This window comes from Phodopus roborovskii, unplaced genomic scaffold (assembly GCF_943737965.1).
Source record: "Phodopus roborovskii unplaced genomic scaffold, PHOROB, whole genome shotgun sequence".
In the NCBI taxonomy this organism is placed as follows: Eukaryota; Metazoa; Chordata; class Mammalia; order Rodentia; family Cricetidae; genus Phodopus; species Phodopus roborovskii.
Window position 1 is genome coordinate 3,449,647 of NW_026126525.1, and position 24,909 is coordinate 3,474,555.

Consider the following 24,909-nt stretch of genomic DNA (forward strand, 5'->3'; position numbering starts at 1 on the left):
GACACTGTGATGTAATAAAAATGACTCTACCTTCCTCCACCCCTTAAGAAATTATCTGTTGGTAAAATAAGCAACACTGCCATCGTTTGTCCTCTGGGTTAGAACAGAATCCTAGTTAAGTGCAGTGCCCTAGGCTATCCCTGCAGGCGCAGCCCTCACCTCAGGGCTGTCTTCAGGTAACGGAGAGCCATCACAGTCCGTATCTGCTCCTCCTTCTTCTGGTGCCTCCCCATTTGTCCTCAGCATATCTGGAGAGAAACATACAGGCCAAGAGGAACTAAGAAATGCACCAAGGCAGCTGAAAGTTTTCATTTACCCATAAAAGAAGGCAGTAAATAGACCACACCAATGCTCATACTGGGGAAGCAAAGAGTAAGTGTTATGATACACATTATAAATATTAGTTACATTTATTTATGAAATGGCCATGCTTTAACTAACACTGGATTATTGTTAACTGGAGGGGAAGATGTTTAGACTAATACATTTATAAATAAAAGCTATGGCATGTATGATACTTTTTCATTTTAGACAGTCTCATGTAGTTCAGGCTGGCCTTGAACTTACTATATAGCTGAAGATGACAGTGAACATGATATCCCTGAGTCCATACATTATTTACATGGTCCTGGGCATTGAACCCGGGGCTTCCTGCATGCTAAGCAAGCACTCTACCCACAGCTCCATGAACATCACCAATGATACATTTCAAGTCTAACTAATGAGGTACTTCACCCACAAACCAACTTGGGAAAGACAATAAATTATATTTTATTTCTGAAAACACTGTCTAAAAATTGATGATGGTATTGCTAATGCATTTCAGTTTTACTCAGCAACTTTCCCCACACATGTGCGTGAGTTCCTGGGCACACTGATTTACTCGTCTGTGTCACTGACCTGGAGAGCCGGCTGCTCTGGCGGCATTAGTCCGGTTTAAGAGGTTCTGGGCTTCTTCATCCACAACATCCAGCAAGGACTGGATAACTTCAGCTTCTTGAGGGTCAGCATAGATGTCATCATCCTGGGAGTCAGATTCTTGAAAAACAGTTTTTGATTTTAAAAGTACTTAGAAAGGGACAGTCTTGATCTTAAGATGACAGGTACACTGAAGTTTTAAGTATCTCCTTTGAAGGATGGACATGGTGACCTAGTCTTGTCAGTCTACAAGTACGTGGCTGCTGTGGTAACCACACACCCACACACACAAATGCAGCTTAGAAATAAAAGACCAAAACTCAATATAGGACATATACACCTTTTCATGAAACATTAACAATATGATGCCTACTTCCTAAAATTAATGTCAAATTATTTATTAACTAAAGAAGTAGAGATGTTGTCTTCTGAAGATTAACAATATAACAGGCCGGGTAAAATATCCCCAACATAAAATTTATACACCACTTGGTAGTCTATGAAGGCTGCCCCACAGCATGCAGGAAACATCACACACAGTAGCTGTGTTTTCAACCTCCCAAGTCATCTCAGCCTTAGGGATGAATGGATGCTGGACAGCTGCATACTATGCACCAACCATGCTAGTTTTATATTCTCTTACACTTTGATGTCTCCCATCAATCCTCCCTTTAAAGCTGTGCAGGCACGCGAGGTGCAGGAGGGCTAACTGGCCTGCTTTTGTTACTGAACTCTTTGGTCATCTCCAGTAACTGGATGGCTTATTGGAAAACTACCTTTGGTTTCAGTTCCGTCTGTTGGTTCCCTCATTTGAGAAGATGGGCATTTTCCTCCAGGATACACAGCTTCGATTACTTCTTCCCCATTAACCTGAAGTACGAGACCACAGCAAACCACCAGATTACTATTTAGTTAACAAATGGGATGGGCTGGATGTGGCTCCTCCCCTTTTCCTGCTTCGTGCACACTCGTTTTACATTTTTGTACTTTGTGTCTGTGTTACTAGAAAATATCTGCGGAGTAAAGTGTGTAAAGAGGGTGGGTGAGGGCTCCTATCATTGAACACATCTGGAATTGTGCTGTTTCTTAAATTTATTAGATTGCTCAAGAGGCATATTTTTCTTGACATTTGCCCTCCAAAAGACATTTTAGAGAAGTTTAATGGCATTACAAAGGCCTTGAAGTTGAGAAAAAGGAATAAAGTTAATTTTAGTCCTCCCTCCCTCCTAGATAGGGTTTGCTATATAGCACAGGGACACCTCAAACTCATGTTCCTATTGCTTCAGCCTCCTTAACACTGGAATTATACGTATGCACCACTATTCTTAGAAAAAGACAATCAACTTTTTAATTACTTATGAGTGTGTTGCATGAATGCATACTCCAATTTAGTGGCTTGACCATTTGTTAGGCTTACAGACTTTGCAGTGTAGTTTAGTTCTGTGAGTTTACGGACATAACAATGGGTTGTAAATATGTAAGTATTATATCTACAGAACTGAACCGCTAGTTTCCAGTGCAGCTGAGAGCCTAGAAGGATAATGCAGCAACCATGTGGTTCAGTGCTAGAGCACTTGCACAGCTGGGTTCAGTCCCCAGCACAATTAAAAAGGACATCACTACTGCGATAGGGATGGGGGGTATATTCTCTTCTCCTCTCCTTCTGGACCGTGTCTGGTACAGACCAGTACAGGCCTTGTGCACACTGAGTTTGTGTGTGTCGGTCCTGCTGTGTTTTAGTATCTTTCATACCCACCCCCATCTTTCTGCCTCCTCTTCCCAGGAATCCCTGAGCCCTGAGGGAAGAGACTAAATGTTCTAAGGTCTCTCACTCTCTGGACACTGTCCAGCTGTGGTCTCTGGGTCTGTTCCCACCTCTCACTGTCTGTATATTGTCCAGCTGTGGACTCTGTTCCCATCAACTGCAGCAGGAAGCTTCTGATGATGGCTGAGGAAAAAAACTGATCTGTGAGTGTTAACAGAATGGTATGAGGGATGTTACTTTAGCAGACCATAATATTTGGTTTTCCTCTCAGTCCCTGGCCTATCTGGTCTCCAGTTACCCATCCAATTGATAACCACTCACAAATGAAAACACTGGTTCCCTCCAACAGAGTCTCACTGGGGATACACATCACTCTTAAGGCTAGGCCCAGTGTCCAGCAGGAGATGGCCAGCACAAAATCAGCTCAATGGAATCTCTGGGAGTTCTTTGCCTCATGAGGTTGTGACAGGGCTTTTAAAATTTTTTATGTATAAATTATTTTTATTCTTTTTATCTTATAGATCCTTTTTGTATACATTATGGCTTCTAGTTTTGTGTTTTTAAAGGATTTCAGTGTATGTGAACATGTGTCTCTCTGTGTCTACATGTGTATTTTGTGCTTTTTATTTGTCTCTTCTGTTTGTTTGTTTTGTCCTATTCTGGCTTGTTTGTATTTGTTTTATCTTATTTTATTATTATTATTCTTTAGATGCCTGTTTGTTTTCCAGCTTGAGGCTTGGATTCTGATAGAAGGCAACATTAATCTCAGAAGAGTTGAGGGAGGGGAACCATGATCAGACTATATTGCATGGAAAATAATCTCTATTCAATAAAAGAAAAAATAAAAATTAAAAAAGACACCAAAGAAAAGAAGGTATATTTGGACAAACTGTAAAATTAGATGATTGGATCACTATGGTTCACTCAGAAGGCCTAACTCTTCTTACTAAGGGTTAGATAGGACAGAACTACACCTCATAAGGTGGTCATGTAGAGCCCACAGGATTCCCATTTTCCATGAGAATCATGGCCTGGGCATTAGCCTGGGCTACAGCACAGAATGCTGTCAAGGAGACTTCCTGGAACATTTGAATTCCGGACAGCAATGTTGGCACTCACAATAATAAATGCCCCAAGTTTTTAGGATTTTATGTTAATTCAATAGAAACTCTACACTTCTTTCAACACAGTGATGCTTAAAAAGGAAACAAACACTATCCAGCATGAGTAACAGTAGAAACCTATGAAAATTCAGTAGCTTCAGCTGTGTAAAGTCGAAGATCTGGACCAGCAGGAAAGCAAGCTTTTTGCAAACAACACATACACAATGCTACTTTTGTGTTACAGTCATTTCTGCCTTAACCATGGCGCCTGCTGCTGCATGTTTCAGGACTTACTATGTAAAGTGTGTGCCATGACATGGTGTGATATCAGAAAGGCATAGGATGGCCTTTTCTTTTCACTATATAAAATTTCTTGAAAACCCAACTCATGTTCAGAATTATGTTGAGATGGTATGATTTGTTTCAAATTACTAAAGAAAAAAGCATTTTAAGTTGGAAGACATGCCTTTTATCCTATACAAGCAGACAGCTTAATAGTGAGCATGTGACTAGACTCATGGGGTGAGTGTAGTTTGAACCAGTCCAATAAAATACAAATCCCGCTGTGATCCTTTCAGAAAAATCACATAACACAAAGGAAAACAAAAACAAATACTACTCAAACCAATGGTATTCTTGAAGAGAACACAAAGTGGAACCCACACAGCATTTAAAACTTTGCCAAATAAATCCAAATTCCTCTCTGCGAATCCTAATGGTTTAATATCTCATTTTATCATCTGGAAAACACTGCTTAACACTTTTAAAGCAGGCGAGTCTATTTCTTTGGCTAATATTGTTGCCTTTCCAGAGCCACAGATTTGTCCTTCTTAGGCTACTGGTGGCTAACATTAACCTGAAAGGGCAATTCTGTTGTTAATTACACACTTCTCTTCCTATAGCCCAAGGAACAACTGAAGGAACGGTGCACATACATTAACCAAACATCCTGCTGCTGTTACGCAGCCAAGCCACTAGCCACAAAAGCCAATGTACCAAAGGGTGCAGGCACTGTGCGTTTTCTTAGCAAAGCCTCAGCTCATCACAGACTCCTACTGTTAGCATATCTGCTTAAGAACATTTAATTACAAAATCAATTTGGTGTGAGACATAAGCACATTGGCTATTAAAAGTAAATATGACATGAAAGGAGATTTTCTCTTACCTTGGAGAATGAATTATTAGGTGTGAGGGCAGGGTGGCCACAAGGTTCCACACTGGTATGGCCTAAAAGGAACAGCACAGAGTGATATGTGAGACAATTGAAATTACAAGGGAGACACAGAAATCATTCAAAGTACTTAACTCTAAAGATTTGAAATTCCAATGCAGGGGCCAGTGAGATGGATCAACAGGGTACATGCTTGTCACCAAGACTAAGAACACCTGAGCTGATGAGCACCAACTCCTGCAGGTTGTTCTTTGACTCCATTCATGTGCTGTGGCGTGAGTGTGTGTGCACACACACTATGCACAATATATCAATGTGAAAAAAACTTAAAAGGATTCTGATCCATATAAAATAAAGAAACCCTGTCTTTATTTTCTTCCTTTTTGTTTTTTTTTTTTTTTTTTTTTGAGACAGGGTTTCTCTGTAGCTTTGGAGGCTTTCCTGAAACTGGAACTAGCTCTGTAGACCAGGCAGGTCTTGAACTCACAGAGTTCCACCTGCCTCTGCCTTCTGAGTGCTGGGACTAAGGCATGAACCACCAATGCCCAGAAAAACCCTGTATTTCTAAAGATATTATTTTTAATTGTATATGAAAAGAAGTCAGAATACAAATGATATAAAACAAGTGGAATAAAATATAGAACGGTTTAACTTAAAATAAACAAAATCATCCAAACTCTTCATGTTTTGAGACAGGGTCTCACATGGCACAGGCTGCCCTCCAATTTGGTACATGTTGAGGAAGCCCTTGAGTTCTGCATCCTCTTGCTTCCACCTCCCAAGTGCTGGAATTTCAGGTGTGTGATTCCCCCACCACACGAGAGTGGGGAAACAAATCCTCAAGAGAAAATAGTACATATAAAAGCTGACTTGGGAGCTAGGTATATTGCTTATATCTGCAATTCCAGCCTTGAGAGGCAGAGGCAGGAAGGCTCCTATGAATGTGAAGCCACTCTGGGTTGCAGAGGGAGACCTGCACCAACTCCCACAAAACAACAAAACAAAACAAAACAAAACAAAACAAAACAAACTGTTTGGGACTGGATGATTCAAGTAGGAGACCTGGAATGGCAATGATCCTACCTGAATGGGAACAATGCTGCATTGTCACAAGTGTGGCACCGGGCTCACTCTGTTACTGTATGGGAGAAGACACTTGCTTGGTTCATCCCACAAGGCACTTTAGCGCAGGCACCACACGTGGGTAAATGGGAAAGTTCTTTAAGCATATTTCTAGATCAAATACTGAGTTTCCCCCTCTCTGTAGCACACAGGTTCTCAGGGTTCCATCTGATAAAACCTGTGGATAATGCTGCAGGAGGGTAAGGCTGAGGGACTTTTATGAATACATTTCTGTACCTCTGTGGTGGTTGTTACACAGACCCCAGGAATTGTCTCATTTTATTTGAAAGCAATATAATACTTTTTAGAACTCCAGGAAAAATAATTTTAAAAGCCTATCAATAACAAGCTACTAGATCTGAAAGTCCTCCCAGCATACCACAGGACATCCTAGGCAGGTTATTCGCAACCTCCTCTCTTGCTTTCTAATGCTTTTCCCTTCTTTGTCCCATGGAACTTATTTCCATTGAGTCAAGCCAGATAGCAGACAGAGGTTCTTTCCACAGGGTGCTGGGCCCGGACAGACAGACAGGCAGGAAAAGTTCTCTGTAGTGTTTTTTTTTTTTTTTTTTTTTTTTTTTTTTAAAGAAAAACACTTTACAGTCCAGGTCTTTATTTCTTTTTGTACATTAGGCCATGAATTCATATAGGATGGGCTCCAGCAGCTCAGGCTCCTTCCCATTTGTCCTCACAAAGTGTGCTTCTCTGGGTGGAGCAGGCTGGCGCTTGAGCTGAACCCAGGTGCCCTTCTCCTTGGCTTCCTTTTTCTTCTGGTCGTTCTCCTTCACCTGTGTCAGGAAGCTGTCTCTGCTCTTAATCCGCACATTAATCCTCTTGGCCAGAATCTTGCCCTTAACTTGCTTGTTTACAATGATGCCCAGGGTATGCTGAGTGACACTGTAGACTCTTCCTGTCTTGCCAAGGTAACACTTGTGGGGCATTCCTTTTTGAACAGTGCCCATTCCCTTGATGTCTACAGCATCACCCTTCTTGTAGATTCGCATATACGTGGCCAAAGGAACAACTCCATGCTTCCTAAAGGCCGAGAGAACATGTAGCGAATGCCCCTCCTCTTTCCCTTGGTGTTTGTCATTTTGGCGAGTTACTGGAAGATGGCTGCCACGGCCAAAAACCTCTGCAGTGTTTTTTGAACTTGTCCGCTGGAAAATGAACTGATGGAGAGCAGGGAGTGAATCTTGGCTCAAATAGACAAACTGCTTCGGCATGGTTTCCAGCAGTTGCTATTGGCATTTGGATGCCAATATTCTTTTCGAATGTGAAGAACTCTCTGAACACAGTACACAGTTCATAGCACTCTAGTTCACCTGCATTTCTGTGCCTAATATCTCTCTAAGCATTAGCAATAAAAGCTTTTTGTAGGTCCTGATCATATGACAAACTGGGAATCAGATTTCCTGGGTTTAAAATTTGAATTTACTCTTTATTATCTTTGTTGTTTGAAAGAAAATGGCCCCCAAAGGCCATGGCACTATTAATAGGTGTGGCTTTGTTGGAGGAAGTGTGCCACTGTGGAGGTGGGCTTTGAGGTGTCATATATGCTCAAACTACACCCAGTGTCTCAGTTTACTTCCTGTTGCCTCCAAGATGCAGGGTTCTTAGCCACCATTCTAGCACCACGTCTGCCTGAAAGCTACCCTGTCCCACCATGACAGCAATGGACTAAACCTCTGAAACTGTAAGCGAACCTCAATTAAATGTTTTCCTTTATAAGAGTGGACATGGTCATGGTTATCTTTTCACAGATACAGAAACCTTAACTAAGACAGTGGGCTTGGGCTAAGTTATCAAGGTTCCCAGTGCCTCAGTTTCTTTCACTGTGTATTGCTATGATACAACAGTAATTTCAGAATTATCCAGTTAGTATGAGGATTACAGCACTTACATGAATGCTTCATCTAAATGAGCAGTAAAGACAACTGCTACCACAGCTCTTTTATTGTTCCTATCACTATGCTACCATGTGATGTAGATACTGGTTTGCACATTGAAAAATCCACAATGCCCAGATAGGTCCCTAGCACATCCCATAAGTGTCTGTATAAATTACTCAGTGGTTTATATATCTCATTAGAACCTCACTATTACAACACTAGCACTGTTTTACTGATAGGAAATGGAGGCTTATATAAGCACCAGGGGACTTTCTGAGGATACACAGACTTACACCTTCAGGTCCACTGGGTATACATTTCTGCTCTCCTACTTTTCTAATATATATTGAGTTTCATAGATGTTATCACTTAATTTCACTTAGATCTTGTAAAGCATTCTAGAGAGTTAAGACAAAGTTTAATGACACTACCCAACTTGCTGTCCAGGAAGGAAGTTACCTCTCTGTAAGCCCTGTGAAAGTAAATGTGTCATACCGTTGGCTTTGGTGATCTTGGGTGTTGAGATGGCAAATCTTGTTGAATTAGGCATCACTGGACAACCATCTCTGTAGAACAGACAAAGAAAGAACAATTATAAAGATTTCAAGCAGTTTAAACACCCTTTGGATCACTTTTTAGTCATTTTAGAAGCTTTACTTTAGGGGCTTAGCCCAGGCACCCTGCAAAGAGTGGACAGGGTTTAATGAAATTCTCTATGTGTGTCTGTAACCCCCTTGCTCCTATTGTGAGAAGTAATATGGAAGCAGGATAATTCAACAACACTGGAAACTCGAAGGCCAGCCTGGCATAGGCAACAGTGAACAAGAAGCCCTCTCTAAACAAAATGAAAAGTGAGGTCTACACTATGAGTTTCTATTTCTGTGAAGAGACACCATGACCATGGTGACTCTTACAAGGAAAACATTTAATTGGGGCTGGCTCAGAGGTTCAGTCTATTAACATCGTAGTGGGACATGGTGCCATGGTGCTGAGAGGTCGTTGAGAGTTCTATATCTTGCAGGTACCAGGAAGTAGTCTGTCTCACTGGAGTAGCTTGAGCATAGGAGACCTCAAAGCTCACCCCACAGAGACACACTTCTTCGAACAAGATGGCATCTAGTCCAATGAGACCACATTTCCTAATAGTGCCACTTACTTTGGGGACTATTTTTAATCCACCATACCAAGTGAGATATGTACTCACACCTCCCCCACCCTCTCCTCACAAAGGTTAAAAAAAGAAGAAAATGAAGGATGGCTTTTTTTGTGTCTTCTTTTCTTTTCTTTGCCCTTCTCCTCTCACTTAGTACAGACTGGCCTAATCTTGCTCTGTAGCAAGGGTACGTGAACTACAAATCTTGCTTTGAGTTCCCTGCACAGGGATTATAGGCATGCACACACCACTACACTCAGCATCTACTGCTGTCCTTGTTATTACTATTGTTAATGACAGCTGCAGACTGAACTGTATCTCTACTGAGAGTAACTTCTGTACACAATCTTTCTGCAGGGTTTAGTTCAGCACTCTATGCTGGTGCTCATCCCACTTTGGGACATAGTAATCAAGATGACTGGAGAACTTAACTCAGGAAATAGTTCAAAGGTTAAGTTTACCAAGTTTTTTTTATATAGAGAGCCTTTGGTATGAATATGCTCTCTTTCAGAATAGGGTATAAAAAACAAACAAACAAAACAAAACCAACCTTTTATTCTAAGAATCACAGAAAGAACAGTACCTCCCAAGGTCAAAAGCAGCCACAAAGTGAACAAGCACCCTGGGGATAGGGACTAGCATATCAGTCTGCTGATACTCAAGGACACATAAAGGCAGTGTGATGGCAGATGCATATACTACACACCCTCAGTATGCTGGTATGTTCCTTCTGAGCTGCTTAAGAATGGAAAGCTTTTGTATCTTTAACATAGGCTATGTCTCAAGGCTATGTTTTCGAGGAACAACCTTGAGATATACAGCATCCCCTTCAACAAACCAAACCAAACCAACCAAACCCAGCCCTCTTCACAGGCTGCTATAAAATGAGGGTTCCTCAGGTAACTTCAATAATAATGCTCTCCTGTGATGTAAGCTCACTGTGGTCTCCATCAGACCCACACACACCTTCTCTAGGGCCTCATGACAAACATGGAATCCACACCAAACTTACTATGTATGGTCTCCATCACATCCCCACACACCTTCTCTAGGGTCTCTGAACAAACATGGAATCTACATAGCTCATGCTGCTTGCTGTGCCATTAGCAACAAAAGTCCTTTTATTTCTTGAGGCACATCTTCTGCTGGAATCCATTTAATAGTAACAGGCTAGAGTCACTAGCTTGCAATTAATTGGAGTAAATTCTACCCCTTCATAATTCCTGACATGGAGTCACCTCGAATGTCTATTCTTCTATTACTGCTTGTATTATTTATCATGGACGGTGAGGGTAGAGAGAGTCAAACGAAGAACATGGAGGACATTACTGTGACATCTGTAGAGACAGCAGCTAAGACAGGAAGAAAGGGAACTAAACATCACCCCAGGACTGAGTGAAAAGTGTTCCCCTAATTTTGAGTGATGTGAATTTCCACACAATAGTTTCTCTTTCCCATTTATTCCCCTTCACTGAGGAAAACAACAGTGTATCAAATCCAAAGTTTAGACACTCAGAGAGTCAGGTCAGGGATTAGGGAAAAGTACACAATCAAAAAAGAACAAGCAGGTTTATCAATGGTTTTCCTGTTATTTGGAAGAAATTATTCCTGTATTTTGGAAGAAATTATTCATAGATACACTGTCAATTTTTCCTTCACATAGCTTGGCTTAGTCTACAACCTAGAAAGTCTGGGTTTATGGGTGCTGTGCATGGTGAGTGACATCTGTATCCTGATGATGCCACAGTGCAGAGAACCTGTGAAATGCCACTTTACAGAGCAAAAGAAATGGGACATTTAACTTGGATTATTAGGAACCTGTTGTCATTGTTGGAGCCCTAACAAGTCAAGAATGAGGCAGAAAAATCAAATCAAAGCCAGAGACTGGGCAATAGAGGCAGAGAGCATGGCAGGTACTGCCTTTGGCCACTGGGGGGTTGAGAAGCCAAGGTGAGTAAGTGGTGAGAGCAAGGCAGCTGGGTTCTTCTTGTAACCGACAGAAGGGATGTAGTCCAGGATGCACTTGGTCCCAATCCCAATGAGATCTATTTGTATCTCTGACCCAAAAAACAAACTGCAGAGATGATAATCTTGTGTTGTTTACAGTACTTTGTTAGAGAAAGCACAGGAAATCAATACCCATGTTTTCTTTTTTTGGTTATAATTATAAATGTAGTTTTTTAAAACTTAATTATTATTTTACATGTTGATCCCTCCCTCCCTCCCTCCCTCCCTTTTACCCTCTCTGGAACCATCCCCTTCTATCCCCCCCACCCCAATTCCACATGTAGGGCAATGCCATCCATGTGGGGTCATGTAGATCTGTCAGGTCATTTGAAGTAGGGACTAGGAGTTCTCGCCTGTCTCTAGGTTAAGGCAGTTATCCCTCCATGGGGGATGTGTTCTTAACATTATCCTCTACACTATCCTCTGTTTGCATCTAATACTGTTAGCCTCAACAGCTAACATGAGTTCCAGGAGGGCTGATGCCACACTTGCTCTATGAATGAGGCATAACTGCCCAAAGCCACCTGGTTTATTTCCATTTTCTGCTGCAGTTCAGAGAGTGATCCTATCAAAATCCCAGGCACTCGCTGCTTATCAGTGGTGGTTGCAGAGATTTCCAGGGGAAGATGGCTCTAGATGGTGTGGTGTGGAGGCTTAAGATACATAACTGACACAACCATCTGACCACTAGAGAAAACTGATACAACAGGGGATAATGGAAAATAGCAAAAAGGAACCTGTGACTACCTTATTATTACTTTGAAATTATGCAAAACAAATTCCAGAGCTGTATTTCTGTTACTTGCAACTGAAGACATTCTGATATGTGATAATTGCTTATTAACTGGAATCATGCTGCAACACTTGCCTGCTTGTTTTCTTAGACTCTGTCAGGAACTTTGTCTAATGTTACTCTTTCGATGGCTGAGAATTAGTAGTTCTGCAATGCCCAGTACCTTGTTGCTTTCAGCACCACTGAAGGAAATGACAGGTCCAATGCTCTGTTTGCTTCTTCCAAGGTCATCCCTTGTGTGCTGACTCCGTTCACATAATGGATTATATCCAATAGCTGCAGGCTGCCTTCAACAGCAGCAGCCGACCTTGGGTTAATGTCACTAATATATACCACTTCATGTGGACTGCCACGACCTCCAGATAGAGAAAAGCCTTCAAAGAACAGAAAACAGTCGTTTGTCAGTCACAGGAGTCTGAATTTAATTATACCAAGAAAGTCATACCTAACAAAGCCCGTACTTTTCTTACCTAACTCCTCTTCATGGCGTGTTACTGTAATGTCAGGCAGCAAATGGGGAAACACCGGCATCTTGGGTAACTCTAGGATCCGTCCAAGAACTAACCTGACGACCTTGGGTGCAGCTCGCAGCAGATTCACGGCATCGGTGTGGGTCATGTTTGTAACATCTGTATCATTAACCTACAAAATGAGAGAGAGAGAGAGAGAGAGAGAGAGACAACCTGATTATAACAAGTACTAGATTTACGGTGATGTCATCTTTATTAGGATCCTGTTCCCTGCAGAAATCATAGGGACAATGATCAAGCCATTGTAAGCTATATAAAGTCACTAATAAATGAACAAGCATCTTACTGCTCCACTAAAATATGAATTTTATCTTCCAGAATTAAAGAAACTTGCTATCTCCTGCACTTGAGAGATGCTGAAGAGATAAAAAGGACTTGCAGTTGAAGCAATTCCCAGCAGGTATGTTATGAAGGCTATATTGGAGAATGACCTCATCCTCCTGCCTTCACATCCCAAGTGCTGGGATTACAGGTCTGTGCCACTGAGCTAGGTTTATGTAGTGCTGGGGTTTGAACTCCAGAGCTTTATGCAAGCTATACATGCTTTCTACACATTGGGCTATGTTGCCTGTGCACCCCCACTTTGGGTCTCATGTTGAACTCATTATGTAGTCAAGAGTGACCTTGAATTTCTGATCCTAACTAACACATCTACCTCCCAAGTGCTGGGATTACAGGCACGTGACACTCTGCTTTGCTGAAGCCTCCATTTTTAAAGAAGCGGGTAATGAAAACATAAACCAGAGAATCTGTCAAATTAACTCAGCATCTTCCTTCTCCAGTGCTGACTTGCTTTTGGTCACTGATATGGTCTGCATGTGGCTAATTTGTTGTTCCCCAGAGACTCGTGTGTTAGAGGTTAGGTCTTCAGTGATGGGACCTTTAAATGGTGAAGTCCAGTCAGGGGGTGTGCCTGTAGAATCAGCAGTGGGACCCCAGACTCCGGCATCTCTTTGAGAAGTGATTACTTACTTTCACACAGGTATTGTGGTAGTTTGAATGTAACTGGCCCCCATAACCTCACAGGAAGCTCCACTATTAGTAGGCGTGGCCTATGTTGGAGGAAGTTATGTCACCGTAGGGGTGGACTTTGAGGTCTCCTATGTTCAAGCTATGCCTAGTTCAGTTCACTTCCTAGGTCAAGATGTAGAATTCTAAGCTCCTTTTCCAGCACCAGGTCTGCCTGTATGCCACCATGTCCCACCATGACGACAATGGGCTAAACCTCTGAACTGTAAACCACCCAATTAAATGTTTTTCCTTTGTAAGAGCCATAGTCATGGTATGTCTTCACAGCAATAGAAACCCTGACTAAGACAGTTGTGGTGCCTTCACTAAGGCTGAGCTCCCACACTGTGGGCTGACTAAACTTCTTTTGCTTTCAAAGTTGGCTTATGTAAGGAATTTTGCAAGTCACAAAAAATGGATTAAGATAGTCACATTTGTACAAATAGCCCCATTCCCCTTAAATGTCTCATTTAAAAAAGATTTTATCTTACGCGTATGAGTATCTTTTGTGCATCTATGTCTGTACCATGTATGTGCCCAATACCTGCAGAGGCCTGAAGAGGGCACTGAGTTCCCTGGAACTGGAGTTACGGCAAGTTGTAATACAATGTGCTGGTGCTGGGAACCAAACCCAGGTCCTCTAGAAGAGCAACCTGTGCTCTTACACTGCTGAACATTCCTCCAGCCCCCCAAATGTCTCACCTTTATAAGGCGGTCTCCAGGCTTCAGCCTGCCATCCTCCTTGGCTGGATCCTGTACGACATCATGGACATAACAGCCAATGCTGTGGCTGCCTTTGGTTACTGTAAAACCCAGACTTCCTTTTTCTGATTTAATGAGGGTAATGGGAAGCTCCACTTCCTAGGGAAAGAGAAGAAACCCAAATCTCAAGCTGACTTAACTTGGCCACAAGAAGTCTTCTCAATTCTAGATAGAATGTTCCTTTCTTTCCAAGAATGTGGTGTTTTTAAGTATGAAGTTATGTGTTTGTTTCAAGACACTTTCCCTCCCTCCTTCCTGTTCTTCAGTCCCCCCCCCATCTGAAAGAGCGAAGATTGAATCCAGTGCTTCATATATGCCAGAGCCTCATACATGCCAGACAAGGATCTCCCCAGTGACTTCCACCTCAGCCTGCCTTTGGTCTTCACATACAGGATAAACAAGGAGGCCATGGTCACGGTGTCTTTTCACAGCAATAAAAACCCTAAGACACATGTCCAGTACTATAACTCATGCCAAGAACACATGGTTGGAGTATTCACAGGCTCCAGGAACCAGCCTACTACTACTATTATTTTGGTAAATAGACAATCTTTCCTCTAAATTTGCTAATTCTATACCTAAATATCAGTGCCCTTTAGATAGACCTCACCAGAGAAGTTTCTTTGTAGAGTGAAAAACAGTTCATGCAGGCACTCCCAACTAGCTGAAGTACAGAGACTATTGTATGGAGAGTTTAGACATAAATGGGACCTGAATTATACACCTTCCCCAAGGTCCAGGGACTACTGTGGAAGAGGGGATGGGAAGAGTCTAAGAGGCAGAGGTCAGGAAGGGCTGGTGTGAAGCTGGGTCCTCTGGACATGACAGGACAGCTGTACTCATGAACTCATGGCAGCTGTGGTAGCTTGCCCAGTCAATGCTGCAGCACATGGGAGGGAGGAACTCATGAGCTGCACCCCCAGCTGCACCCCCAGCTGAGGAGTCACTGACAAAGTTGATGAGAAAGGGAGAGTCAGTGTTCTTAGAGAGGGTGGCCACCTGCAGGTCAACCATGCTGCAGTTGATGGCTTCATGTCCATGAGTATACAGCTGGCGCAAACTGGACTTGGTGGGTTATTTAGAAAAAGAAGTTTGAGCTTGGGCAGAGATGGGGGATGGGAATGGATCTGGAAGGAGTGTGGGGGGAAAGAATTGGGGGGAATGAATGATCAAAATATGTTTTATACATACATGAAATTCTCAGTTTTCTCTCATATATGTTTTTTTTTTTTTTTTTTTTTTTTTAAAGATTTATTTATTATGTATACAGTACTCTGTCTGCATGTATCCCTGCAGGCCAGAAGAGGGCACCAGATCTCATTACAGATGGTTGTGAATCATCATGTGGTTTCTGGGAATTGAACTCAGGACCTCTGGAAGAGCAACCAGTGCTCTTAACCTCTGAGCCATCTCTCCATCTCCATATATATATATATATATATATATATATATATATATATATATAGTTTTAAATATATATGTATATGTATATATATGTATAAGATTATTACATATATAAATATATATTATTTAAGGTTATTAAAATAGCTTTGATGTATATTAAATAGTATATTTCAGTTACACACACAAAATTTTAAAGAAAATTATATTCATGTATTAGAAACTCACTAACTCATGATGGGGAGAAAGCGTAGTCAGGAAAGTGCTTGCTACATTGACATGATGGCCTGAGCTGAATCCCTGGCACATAAAAGCTGGCTGTGATAGCATGCACTTGTCATCTCAGTGCTGAGAGGAGAAGACAGGGGGCTCCCTGGGGCTTGCTGGCCAGCCAGTCTATCCTAATTTGTGAGTTCCGAGACAGTGAGGGACCCTGTTTCAAACAAAGTGGACAGCACTTATGGGTAATAAACAGCACTCAAGACTGTCCTCTGGGCTTCACAAGCATCTACACACATATGTGAATCCGCCCATAGGTGACTACGTATGTGTGGCACTCAGAGGCGCACACTTATAAGTGCACATGCACACTCTCTCGGTAGGTATAAGCCAGGAATGATGGTGCGTGCATGGAAGAAGCAGGGACAATCATCTCTGGAGCTCATTGGCCAACTAGCTTAGCCTATTTGGTAAGCGGCAGACAAATGAGAGACTGTGTATCAGAAAATCAGAATGGATGGCTCCAGAAAAAGAGTGCCTGACACCAACACACATACAGACACACTCATATGAATACATATCTACATGCATGTGTGCACGCATGCACACACACTAAAAAAATTAACAGGTAATTCACAGAGATTCAAGATATAAAAGCAATGACAAGCACCTGTGTGTTGTAGTGTCTAAGCAGTGCGCTAGCAGTTTTACATATGGAATTTAATGTAATTGTTTCCAGTCTTCTGAAGCCAGCAGCCTAATGCACCATAGCTACGAGGACTTGGAAAAATCAGGGGATTTGTCTGTATGTGTCTGCCAAAAAGGCAGCAAGGTGGTGAGAAAGTCCGGGCAATATACAGTACCCTTCACTTTCCCCTAATTTCTCACCAGGGAAACATCAGAGAGGGCTGTTATTCATTTATAAATGTAACAGGCTCTACTCTACAACACAGCATTTCTCCAGCTAACAGAAAATGCATACACCTATACCTTCACTGAGAAAAACCACAATTGTTTAACTGTCTGTAATGGAGAAAGCAGCTCACCAGCTCAGAGTCCTCAAGGTGGTTTCCCAAGTCATTTTTCAAAGTTGTCAAGTTTTCTGGTTTGTTCAGCTCCGAAGCAAGATGTGTGTAGTATTTTCCAACCGAGTCAGAAGCAGTGAATTGTGCCTGGGGCTGACACATCTGTCCAGGACTCACATCTGGTGGCGACGGTGGAGGAGGGTGGCTACAGAGGTAAAGGAAACAGAGCTATTTGTGGATGCATTTCGGTGTCCATGTTCATTCGATGCTTCTGCCCGGTTTTGAGTGAGAACCTCACTAGCTGTCATCTGCCTTTGTAGCATGTTACATACGGAGAGCAAGACAAGCTAGACCCAAGCATACTTTGTATCCCTAGCTGCTATTCAAGATGGAAACTAATGTTACTGGGGGGACTAATTTCAATTTCAACCCAGAAAGAAAAGGAGAGGTAATAACAACATCTTACTCTTGTGGTCATTTACCTGTTTACTTAAATATTTATTTTTCAAAAGGGGACTGAACTTAGGGTTTTATTCACGATAAACACGTGCTCTGTTCTTATCTCCTGCTCTTGGAAAATTGTTTTCTGTTTTGTTTTTTAATTTGAGAGAGGGACTTCACAGGTTGTCTGGCCTTTAACTCTGTCCTCCCTCAGTCTTCCAAGTATCTGTGATGACAGGACTTCAGATGAAAGACAGGCAAGGGGTAGGGGAAAATGCAGGCAAGTGTGGATGAACTTAAACACACACAGACACCAACAGTCAAGGTGCCTGGTACTGTCTCCAGCCCACTAAATGGGGCATCCTTAGAACACATACTGCTGCTGCTGCTGCTACACCAGCTGCTCTGCACACTATGTAACACTGGAAATACCTGTTCTCAAATTCCAGTTTGCTGGGCATTTTCCCAGGGAAGTAAAACATGGTACGTGTGGGTTCTTCTTGGCCTCTGGGTGCTTCCTGTTGACTGTGCGCCTGTGGCAGCATGTTGCTCGGAGTCTGAGTCAAAGCTGAAGCCAAGGTTACATTTGGTTTCTTGGCCGCAGCTCTCACAGAGTCATCCTCCCCACTCATGCTGCTGTCACTGAAACTCTCTCTCCTGGATGGACTCTTGCGTTGTTCCTTGTTTCCGCAGGATGTCTCGGGCTCGTCCAAGCTGGCATCCTGCTCCACTGAGGATGACGGCTGAGAAGGCTCTTTGCTGCTGTTTAGAAATACTTGTGCTGGAGAGTGGAGTGGAGTCTGGAAGGGATACAGTGAAGGACATCAGAGGGTGACAACTGGCATTATCTTTAGACGCAGCCAGCTGATTATGAATCTGCTAAATAGCAGTACTTTATATGAAAAGATACATTTTCTGATAACACACACAATTTATGCTCTCTAAAGAAAAACATTATAAAATGACAACCACTAATACTGTATGAGTTACACTGTCTTATTTACTACATTAATTAATTTGCATGTATATTGTGCTGGTGTACAAATGCCACAATGCACATGTGTCAAGGCCAGAGGACAACTTGTGACTGGTTCTTTCTGTCCACCGAGGGAGGTTCCAGAGACTGAACTCAAGTCCTTGCGCTTGGCAACAAGTGACCTTCCCACCAAGCCATCTTGCCAGCCTGATTTACGTTTTATTTTCAAACCTTATTTATTCCTGTTGTGTGTGTGTGTATGCGTGAGTATTGTGTACACATGCACGTGTGGAGCTGAGAGGACAATTCTGTGAGGTAAATTCTCTCTTTTCTCCTTCATATCATTTCCGGGCATCCAACTGATGTCAGGCTATTACAGCAAGCACCTTTACTCACTAAACCACCTTGCCAACTGACTTTCATTTTATAATAGAATTATATTATACGTTGTACTTTGTATCCTATTTTCAAAATTTAGGATTCTATCATGAATATTTTCTGGCTTTTTAAAAAAAAGTTAATATATACTTTGAAATTTTTTTATGATTTTGTATGTGCCTGAGTGTATGTATTGTACATGCACCACACACATGCATGTCCCACAGAGGCCAGAAGATGACACTGGGTCCTCTGGAACTGTAGTTACAGGCAGTTATGAGCTAATGTGGGTGCTGGGAGCTAATCCTGCGTCTTGGGAACTGAACTCATGTCCTCTAGACATGAGTAGCCAGAGCAGCAAGTGTTAATAACTAAGCGTTCTCTCCTGCTCTTTTCTGAAGTTTTAAAATGTGCTTTGGAAGCAGCTGTGACTTCATCATAGTTTTATTTGAGTCTCCTTTACTGGATATACAGTTGTTTGCACTAACAGAAATTCAGGTGAGCCTGTTTGCACACATGAAAACTTCCCTGTGGCTTGCTTTTCCGTGGGATTCTCTTGGTTGTCAATCGCAGGAAGTTTTCAAAGGCCCTTTCAAATATTTCCAAATTGGTGTCTAGAAATACTTCACCAACTGATGTACTCAAGAATGCTGCTTTCAATCCATCCTGCCTGATGCTTCAAACCAATGTAGTCTTTGGTGTGTGTGTATCTTAAGCGTGTGCATGTGCATGTTCATGTATGCACGCATGTGCATGCACCTGTCTGAAGAAGGCATCCTGTTCTCTGGAGCTGGAGTTTCAGGCAGTTGTTGGTGGACTCTGCAAGAGTGGTTTGTGCTCTTTCCAGCCCCTTCAATATGGTTTCTTCAAGTGCTACTTCTAATGACAGTTTCAGAAACACCACTTTGCTGTTATATCCTCCTCACAGGTCCCCTCCCCTCCATATGAGGGTGAGAACTCCTGGCTCAAACACCTTTTCCTTCCAGATCCAGAGAGCACCACGGGGAGTAGAACTCTAAGCTGAGAGGCCAAATGCAGATTTTCTTGTAAAATGCCATCAGAATACATTTTTGGATTCTTAAATTACTTTGTGACATAGAAGAAATAAATATAGTCCTTTTTTTCTAGATTCTGATTTTGTAAGTGACAAAAACATTCTCGTTGGCTTTTGGTTTTTTAACTGCTTCACAATAGTGAGCTTTAGTTACTATTTTCATCCATTCCCATCTCTCACTTCCCCTCTCCTGCTTGAGCCTTTTTCTCAACAAGTCCTCATTTTAGTTTTGTGCCATCTGTTTTTTGTGTGGGACCCACTGAGTTTAGTTAGATTCTTGCCCAATCACCAGTGGGAAGTCACTCACTGGGGCACAGACGACTTTTCAGTGGCGGGCTAAACCACTAAAGAAATGGCACCCAAACAAACATCCATGGCCAACAGTGTCTCAGGGAAGGGTGGGACCTCACAAGCCCTTCCCACCTATGACTGACTGTTGGTTGGTCTAGTCTTGTGCAGGTAACCAGAGCTGCAGTAATTTCACAAGTGCAATGGGAGCATCATGCCCAGAAGACCTGGTCTTAGCCGCACACTTTCCCAGCCTTGGCTCTCAACTTCTACTCGTCCTTTCCCGAGTGTTTCCTGTGATGTAGAGATGAGCTACTCAGGGCCATGTCCTGTACCACTACTCAGTCTACAGTGTGACGAGTCATGGGCAGAGAACCACAGTAAGAAGGCTCCCTGAGGAAGCTGGGTCTGGCACTAACTTCAGATGCTGCTCCATTTGCATTTTTATCCAAGTCCAATGAGGACTGTCTTTGTTTAGCTTAGTGAACAGGCACAAAACTTTTGTAACTTACTGTTTTTTCAAGTCCATTACACTCAGAAAATGCATTCCTGAAACTCTAGCTTTCTAGAAGTTTAGAATTAGAAGAGTAGAGAGTGAATTGAGGCTATTACAAATATGGGATCTTAGTATCTAAGAACCTTACCGAGAATGCAGTATCAATTTCTGGTAGCACACCGGGCGGGGGTCTACAGAGCAGCAAGGACACTTCAGAAGCTGTTCCCCTGAGCGCGGATATGACTTCCTGGAGACACATGAGGGAAGATGAGAAGATGAGGATGAGCCAGCAGGAAATAAGGACTGCTCACCCGCTGGCCCATCCTCAGATCCTGGCTCACCTGCTGAGACAGTCCCTTCAAGGATGCTCCATTCACTTTCAATATAACATCTCCAACATAGATTTTTCCACTTTCTGCAGCTGGCTGTCCAGGGAAGAGCTTTTTAACCCTTACAATGCTGGCATTTGTTTGTTCTGGCACAAGATTGTCTTCTCGAGAAAAACTGAATCCTAGGCCCGAGCTATTCTTAAGCAGCTTGACCTCAAATGTATTATCTAGGGAAATAATTAAATATTATTAAGAAGGTATACATGAGGCTGTGTGCATGCACATGAGTGAGCGTGCACACGCGCGTGCGCACACACACACACACACTTTCTTACATGCTTTTTTCAGAACTTACTGTAGTCACATACTCCCTTCCTAATGTTGGGAAACCTTTTTATTTTTTTATGTGTGTGATGTATGCGTGTGTGGCGTGTGGGTGTGAGTGTATATATGAAAGCCAGAGGTTGATGTCACGTGCTTTTCTGTTATTGTCCACCTGTTGTTTTATTTTTTGAGACTGGGTCTTTCATTGACTCTGGAGCTCACTGATTTGTTACTGGCCACCAGTTAATATTACAGATCTATCCATTCTGCCCAGTTCTCACATGGAGGCTGGAGATCCAATCTGCTTTGCAGACATACATACATACATACAGACAGACAGACAGAGCCAACCCCCAATCCCATATGTAACACCAAGTTAACTGTCTGAATGGTAATCGTCAAGTGGATTTGTGTTTCAATGTCTTAAAAGGAGTACACTAAATTAAAAAAAGAGAGGGGAGGATTACAGGGAAATTCAGGTACATAGTGAAGAGAGACACTAAGGATACCAAAACAAATGCTAGCTTCAGGTGAGGAAAAACAAGTTGATACTGCTATGTTTTGGTAAGGCCTAATTTAATCCAGATAAGTTATAATGACATTCCAACAAAATTCTCACAAATAAAATACATTAATAAAAATTGAAACAGAAAGAATTACACAAAGAAGTAAAGAGAAATGCGATCAAGTAGGTACATTGCCTTCAAGTTCATAGTCAAAACAGTAGTATTGGCTGGTCTATGTTCTGGAATTAGGGTTACTGAGATTTGTGAAATGAATAGAAATTTATATAAGAAAGAAAACATTTGCTGTATATACCATCACTAATTCTAAACTGAGAGCATGTGAGCCTCTTATGGGATCTCAGGACACTGGGGATGCCAGCCTCATGAGGACTCATGCAGCAGCCACCCTCCTTTCTTGGCTCATTACCAATTATTATTATGGCTATAGAGGCTGGCACATTTCGAAGAAGACCAGCATTTGGCAAATACTAAGTAGATTATTGTGCAGGGTAATATAAAGGGAAATATAAAAAAAGGGGTGACAGCATAGGTATACAATCCCAGCACTTGGGAAACTGAGGCCAGTGGGTTATATAGTGTGAGTAACAAGGCCAACTTGAGTTATGGAGTAAGATCCTCTCTCAAAATTAAAACCCAAAACAACAAACAAATAAAAACTTAACATGTAGATGGGTTTGAAGCCATGCTTAGTAATGACATATACTTAATTTTTCCTTACCAAATTTTATTTAAAATGTAACAACTACATGCTGTAGCTACTGTATATTCTGCTTTTGAGGTGAGAGAGCTGATCTTTTATTAATGAGACATAACCATGTCTGAAGAAACTAAATGAATACTACAAGATAAATTACTTCTGTGTGTAGAAAAATTGACAGCTATTTACAGTACTATTAAATGGTCACATTCAGACATGATTTAACTGTCCTAGATCTTCAAGTATGTTCTGGTCAGGCTGGTGCTGCCTGGGTTTTAAAACTGACAAGAACAGGGATACTGAAGTATGAACTTGAATAGGCAGAGGAATTTAGTGACATGACCTGAACTGCAGGCCTGACCTTCAGTAAGAAAGCTGTAGTCTTTGACAAGAGCTGTTTTCTTCACCGTCTTCTCTGGGGCTTCACCTTGGGCATCCTGATCTGGAGGAGTGCACTGTGGGCTTGCAGGGTCGGGTTCTTTGGGTGTCAGTGAGCGCCCCTTTTCTATCAATAGATGAACCACCTGAGAAAACACAACAGTGCACCATCAACTGAGAAGACTGGTAAGCTAGATCAAGTTAGGGGACTCTGTACATCTAATTGCTCGGTACATAGGAACGGAAGGAATAAAGTTTTTATTCTTTTCTGCATGAGAATAGGAGAAAATCCTATTATAAATCATGCCAAATAGACACATGTTATATGTATACATAAACCCACAAACATATATAAAATATGCATGTGTATGAGTGTTATAGATAATCTGGGTACTGGGTGAAAGTCACCAGACATTTTAACTATAAAGACCATTATAAATAATTGTCCAACTCTTGCTTGGAAAGATATTTGAACACTTTTGGGTTGAAAGTTGACAAGAGTGGAAAAACATTAGATATTTGTAGATGTCGCTAAGCAGCGCTAAACACTGCACAGACTCAGCCTCCTTGATGGAAAACCTTATCAAAGTACATGCTTCCTGACTTGGAGGAAGCCGGCCTTGACTCCCCGGCTGACAGGTCTGGATGAGACCGACATTACTGTGTTCTAAGTCAATGATCTCTTACCTGCCCTGTGCTTCTTAGTGTTTCCACAGCTTGCTTGTGGGTAGCTCCTTCCAGACTGACCCCATTAACAGCGAGCACACGATCACCTGCAAGTTAGGAAGTTGCTTTCAAAGAAGTGAATCATTAAAAAAAATTCTCTAGGTTTTTAATATCCAGTGGTTTATTTCATATTTTTTTTGGGAGAGACTCAGGACAAATTTTGGAGAGAACAGAATATTGTTGAAGTATTCTGATAATTAAAAACACTGTGTGAAGGGAATGCTATTAACCTCATTGGCTTTCACAGTGAGGCCTTGCCCCAGCCAGGCTGGCACAATGTGTGACCCCTGCTGCAGCTTCCCAAGTGCAGGATTGTAGGTATGCACCTCCTGCCTGGCTACAATAATATGAATTTGTAGCAGTACCCTTAAATCACGAAGAAAGAGACGCTGAACTGTACCTGAACAGACTGAATGAAAGCACCTTTTTAGCTAGCTCTTAGGGACATTAGGGACAGTCAGTCAGTGATGGATACTGAGCAGGGAAGAAGCCACCTTCTGCTGCTACAGGATCAGTGGGAAGATGAGTTGTGGTGGTGTCACCAAGTTTCCTAAAATGTGGCCTCAAAGCTGAGCATGTTCTTACGTAACTCTAAGGTTCTTATCAACCATATAATGCCGTCTTTCTTCCTTCTCGGTCTTTTTGGAGACAGGGTCTCTCTCTGCAACCCTGGATGACCTGAACTTACTATGCAGAGACTTGGGAACTCAGAGGTCTGCCTGCTCCTACCTCCTAAGAGCTGGGGTTAAAAGCGAGCACCACCACATTTGGCCTTAATTTTTATTTATTGTGACATTTGTGCTGTAATTCCTGCATCCATGTAGACATCATACCTTTGTGAATTCTGCCATCCGACTCTGCTGCTCCTTTGGGGATAATGGCTTTCACATAAATACCACCATGTCGAACATTGGTATTCACCCCTCCCTAAATAGAAAAGACAAAGTACTGAGTGTTAACATGGAAGTATTTGCATGCCTTCACATACAAGCACTAGGAAGGGTTCAAGTCATCAGAGAAGGCTGTGACATTGCATCAGCATGTTCAGTTATTTTAACATCAAGCAACACTGTTAGCTAAGTGCCCAAAACAGCAAAGTTCATTTATTTACTGAACTCAAAAGCTGTCAATCAGCTGCATCTTGATAGATGAGGACCTCCTCTTCCTTTCTATGTCATGCATTATGAGCAAGCAAATAGCAAAGTCCACCTATGCAAGATCAGTGTAACATAATCACCAAGTGAATATACATTAGATTGTATCTGCCAATCTTAGAGTTGGCAAGTTAAGGAAAAAGCAGCTTGTCTTTTGTCTTAAGAGGCTGGGAGTGGTGGTGCACACCTTCGATCATAGCTCTCTGGAGAGAGAGAGAGGCAGGTACATTTCTGAGAGTTTTGGGCCAGCAGAGTCTACATTAGTGAGTTAC

General features: G+C 42.1%; 1 protein-coding gene and 1 pseudogene across 1 annotated transcript in view; both read right to left on the minus strand.

Annotated features, from left to right (window-relative positions):
• Nucleotides 1-24,909, minus strand: part of Ptpn13 (protein tyrosine phosphatase non-receptor type 13) — a 163,526-nt gene that overhangs the window by 18,018 nt on the left and 120,599 nt on the right. Inside the window, exons 26-40 of the mRNA XM_051198176.1 lie at nucleotides 24,317-24,410; nucleotides 23,445-23,530; nucleotides 22,741-22,903; nucleotides 20,844-21,058; nucleotides 20,651-20,749; nucleotides 17,743-18,110; nucleotides 16,891-17,074; nucleotides 14,165-14,323; nucleotides 12,395-12,566; nucleotides 12,088-12,298; nucleotides 8,467-8,537; nucleotides 4,952-5,013; nucleotides 1,695-1,788; nucleotides 901-1,038; nucleotides 154-248 (exon numbers count right to left, since the gene is read on the minus strand). Of these exons, the coding sequence (XP_051054133.1) occupies nucleotides 154-248; nucleotides 901-1,038; nucleotides 1,695-1,788; nucleotides 4,952-5,013; nucleotides 8,467-8,537; nucleotides 12,088-12,298; nucleotides 12,395-12,566; nucleotides 14,165-14,323; nucleotides 16,891-17,074; nucleotides 17,743-18,110; nucleotides 20,651-20,749; nucleotides 20,844-21,058; nucleotides 22,741-22,903; nucleotides 23,445-23,530; nucleotides 24,317-24,410 (2,211 nt within the window). The remainder of the gene's footprint in view (nucleotides 1-153; nucleotides 249-900; nucleotides 1,039-1,694; nucleotides 1,789-4,951; nucleotides 5,014-8,466; nucleotides 8,538-12,087; nucleotides 12,299-12,394; nucleotides 12,567-14,164; nucleotides 14,324-16,890; nucleotides 17,075-17,742; nucleotides 18,111-20,650; nucleotides 20,750-20,843; nucleotides 21,059-22,740; nucleotides 22,904-23,444; nucleotides 23,531-24,316; nucleotides 24,411-24,909) is intronic.
• Nucleotides 6,681-7,198, minus strand: LOC127232186 (60S ribosomal protein L21-like; annotated as a pseudogene).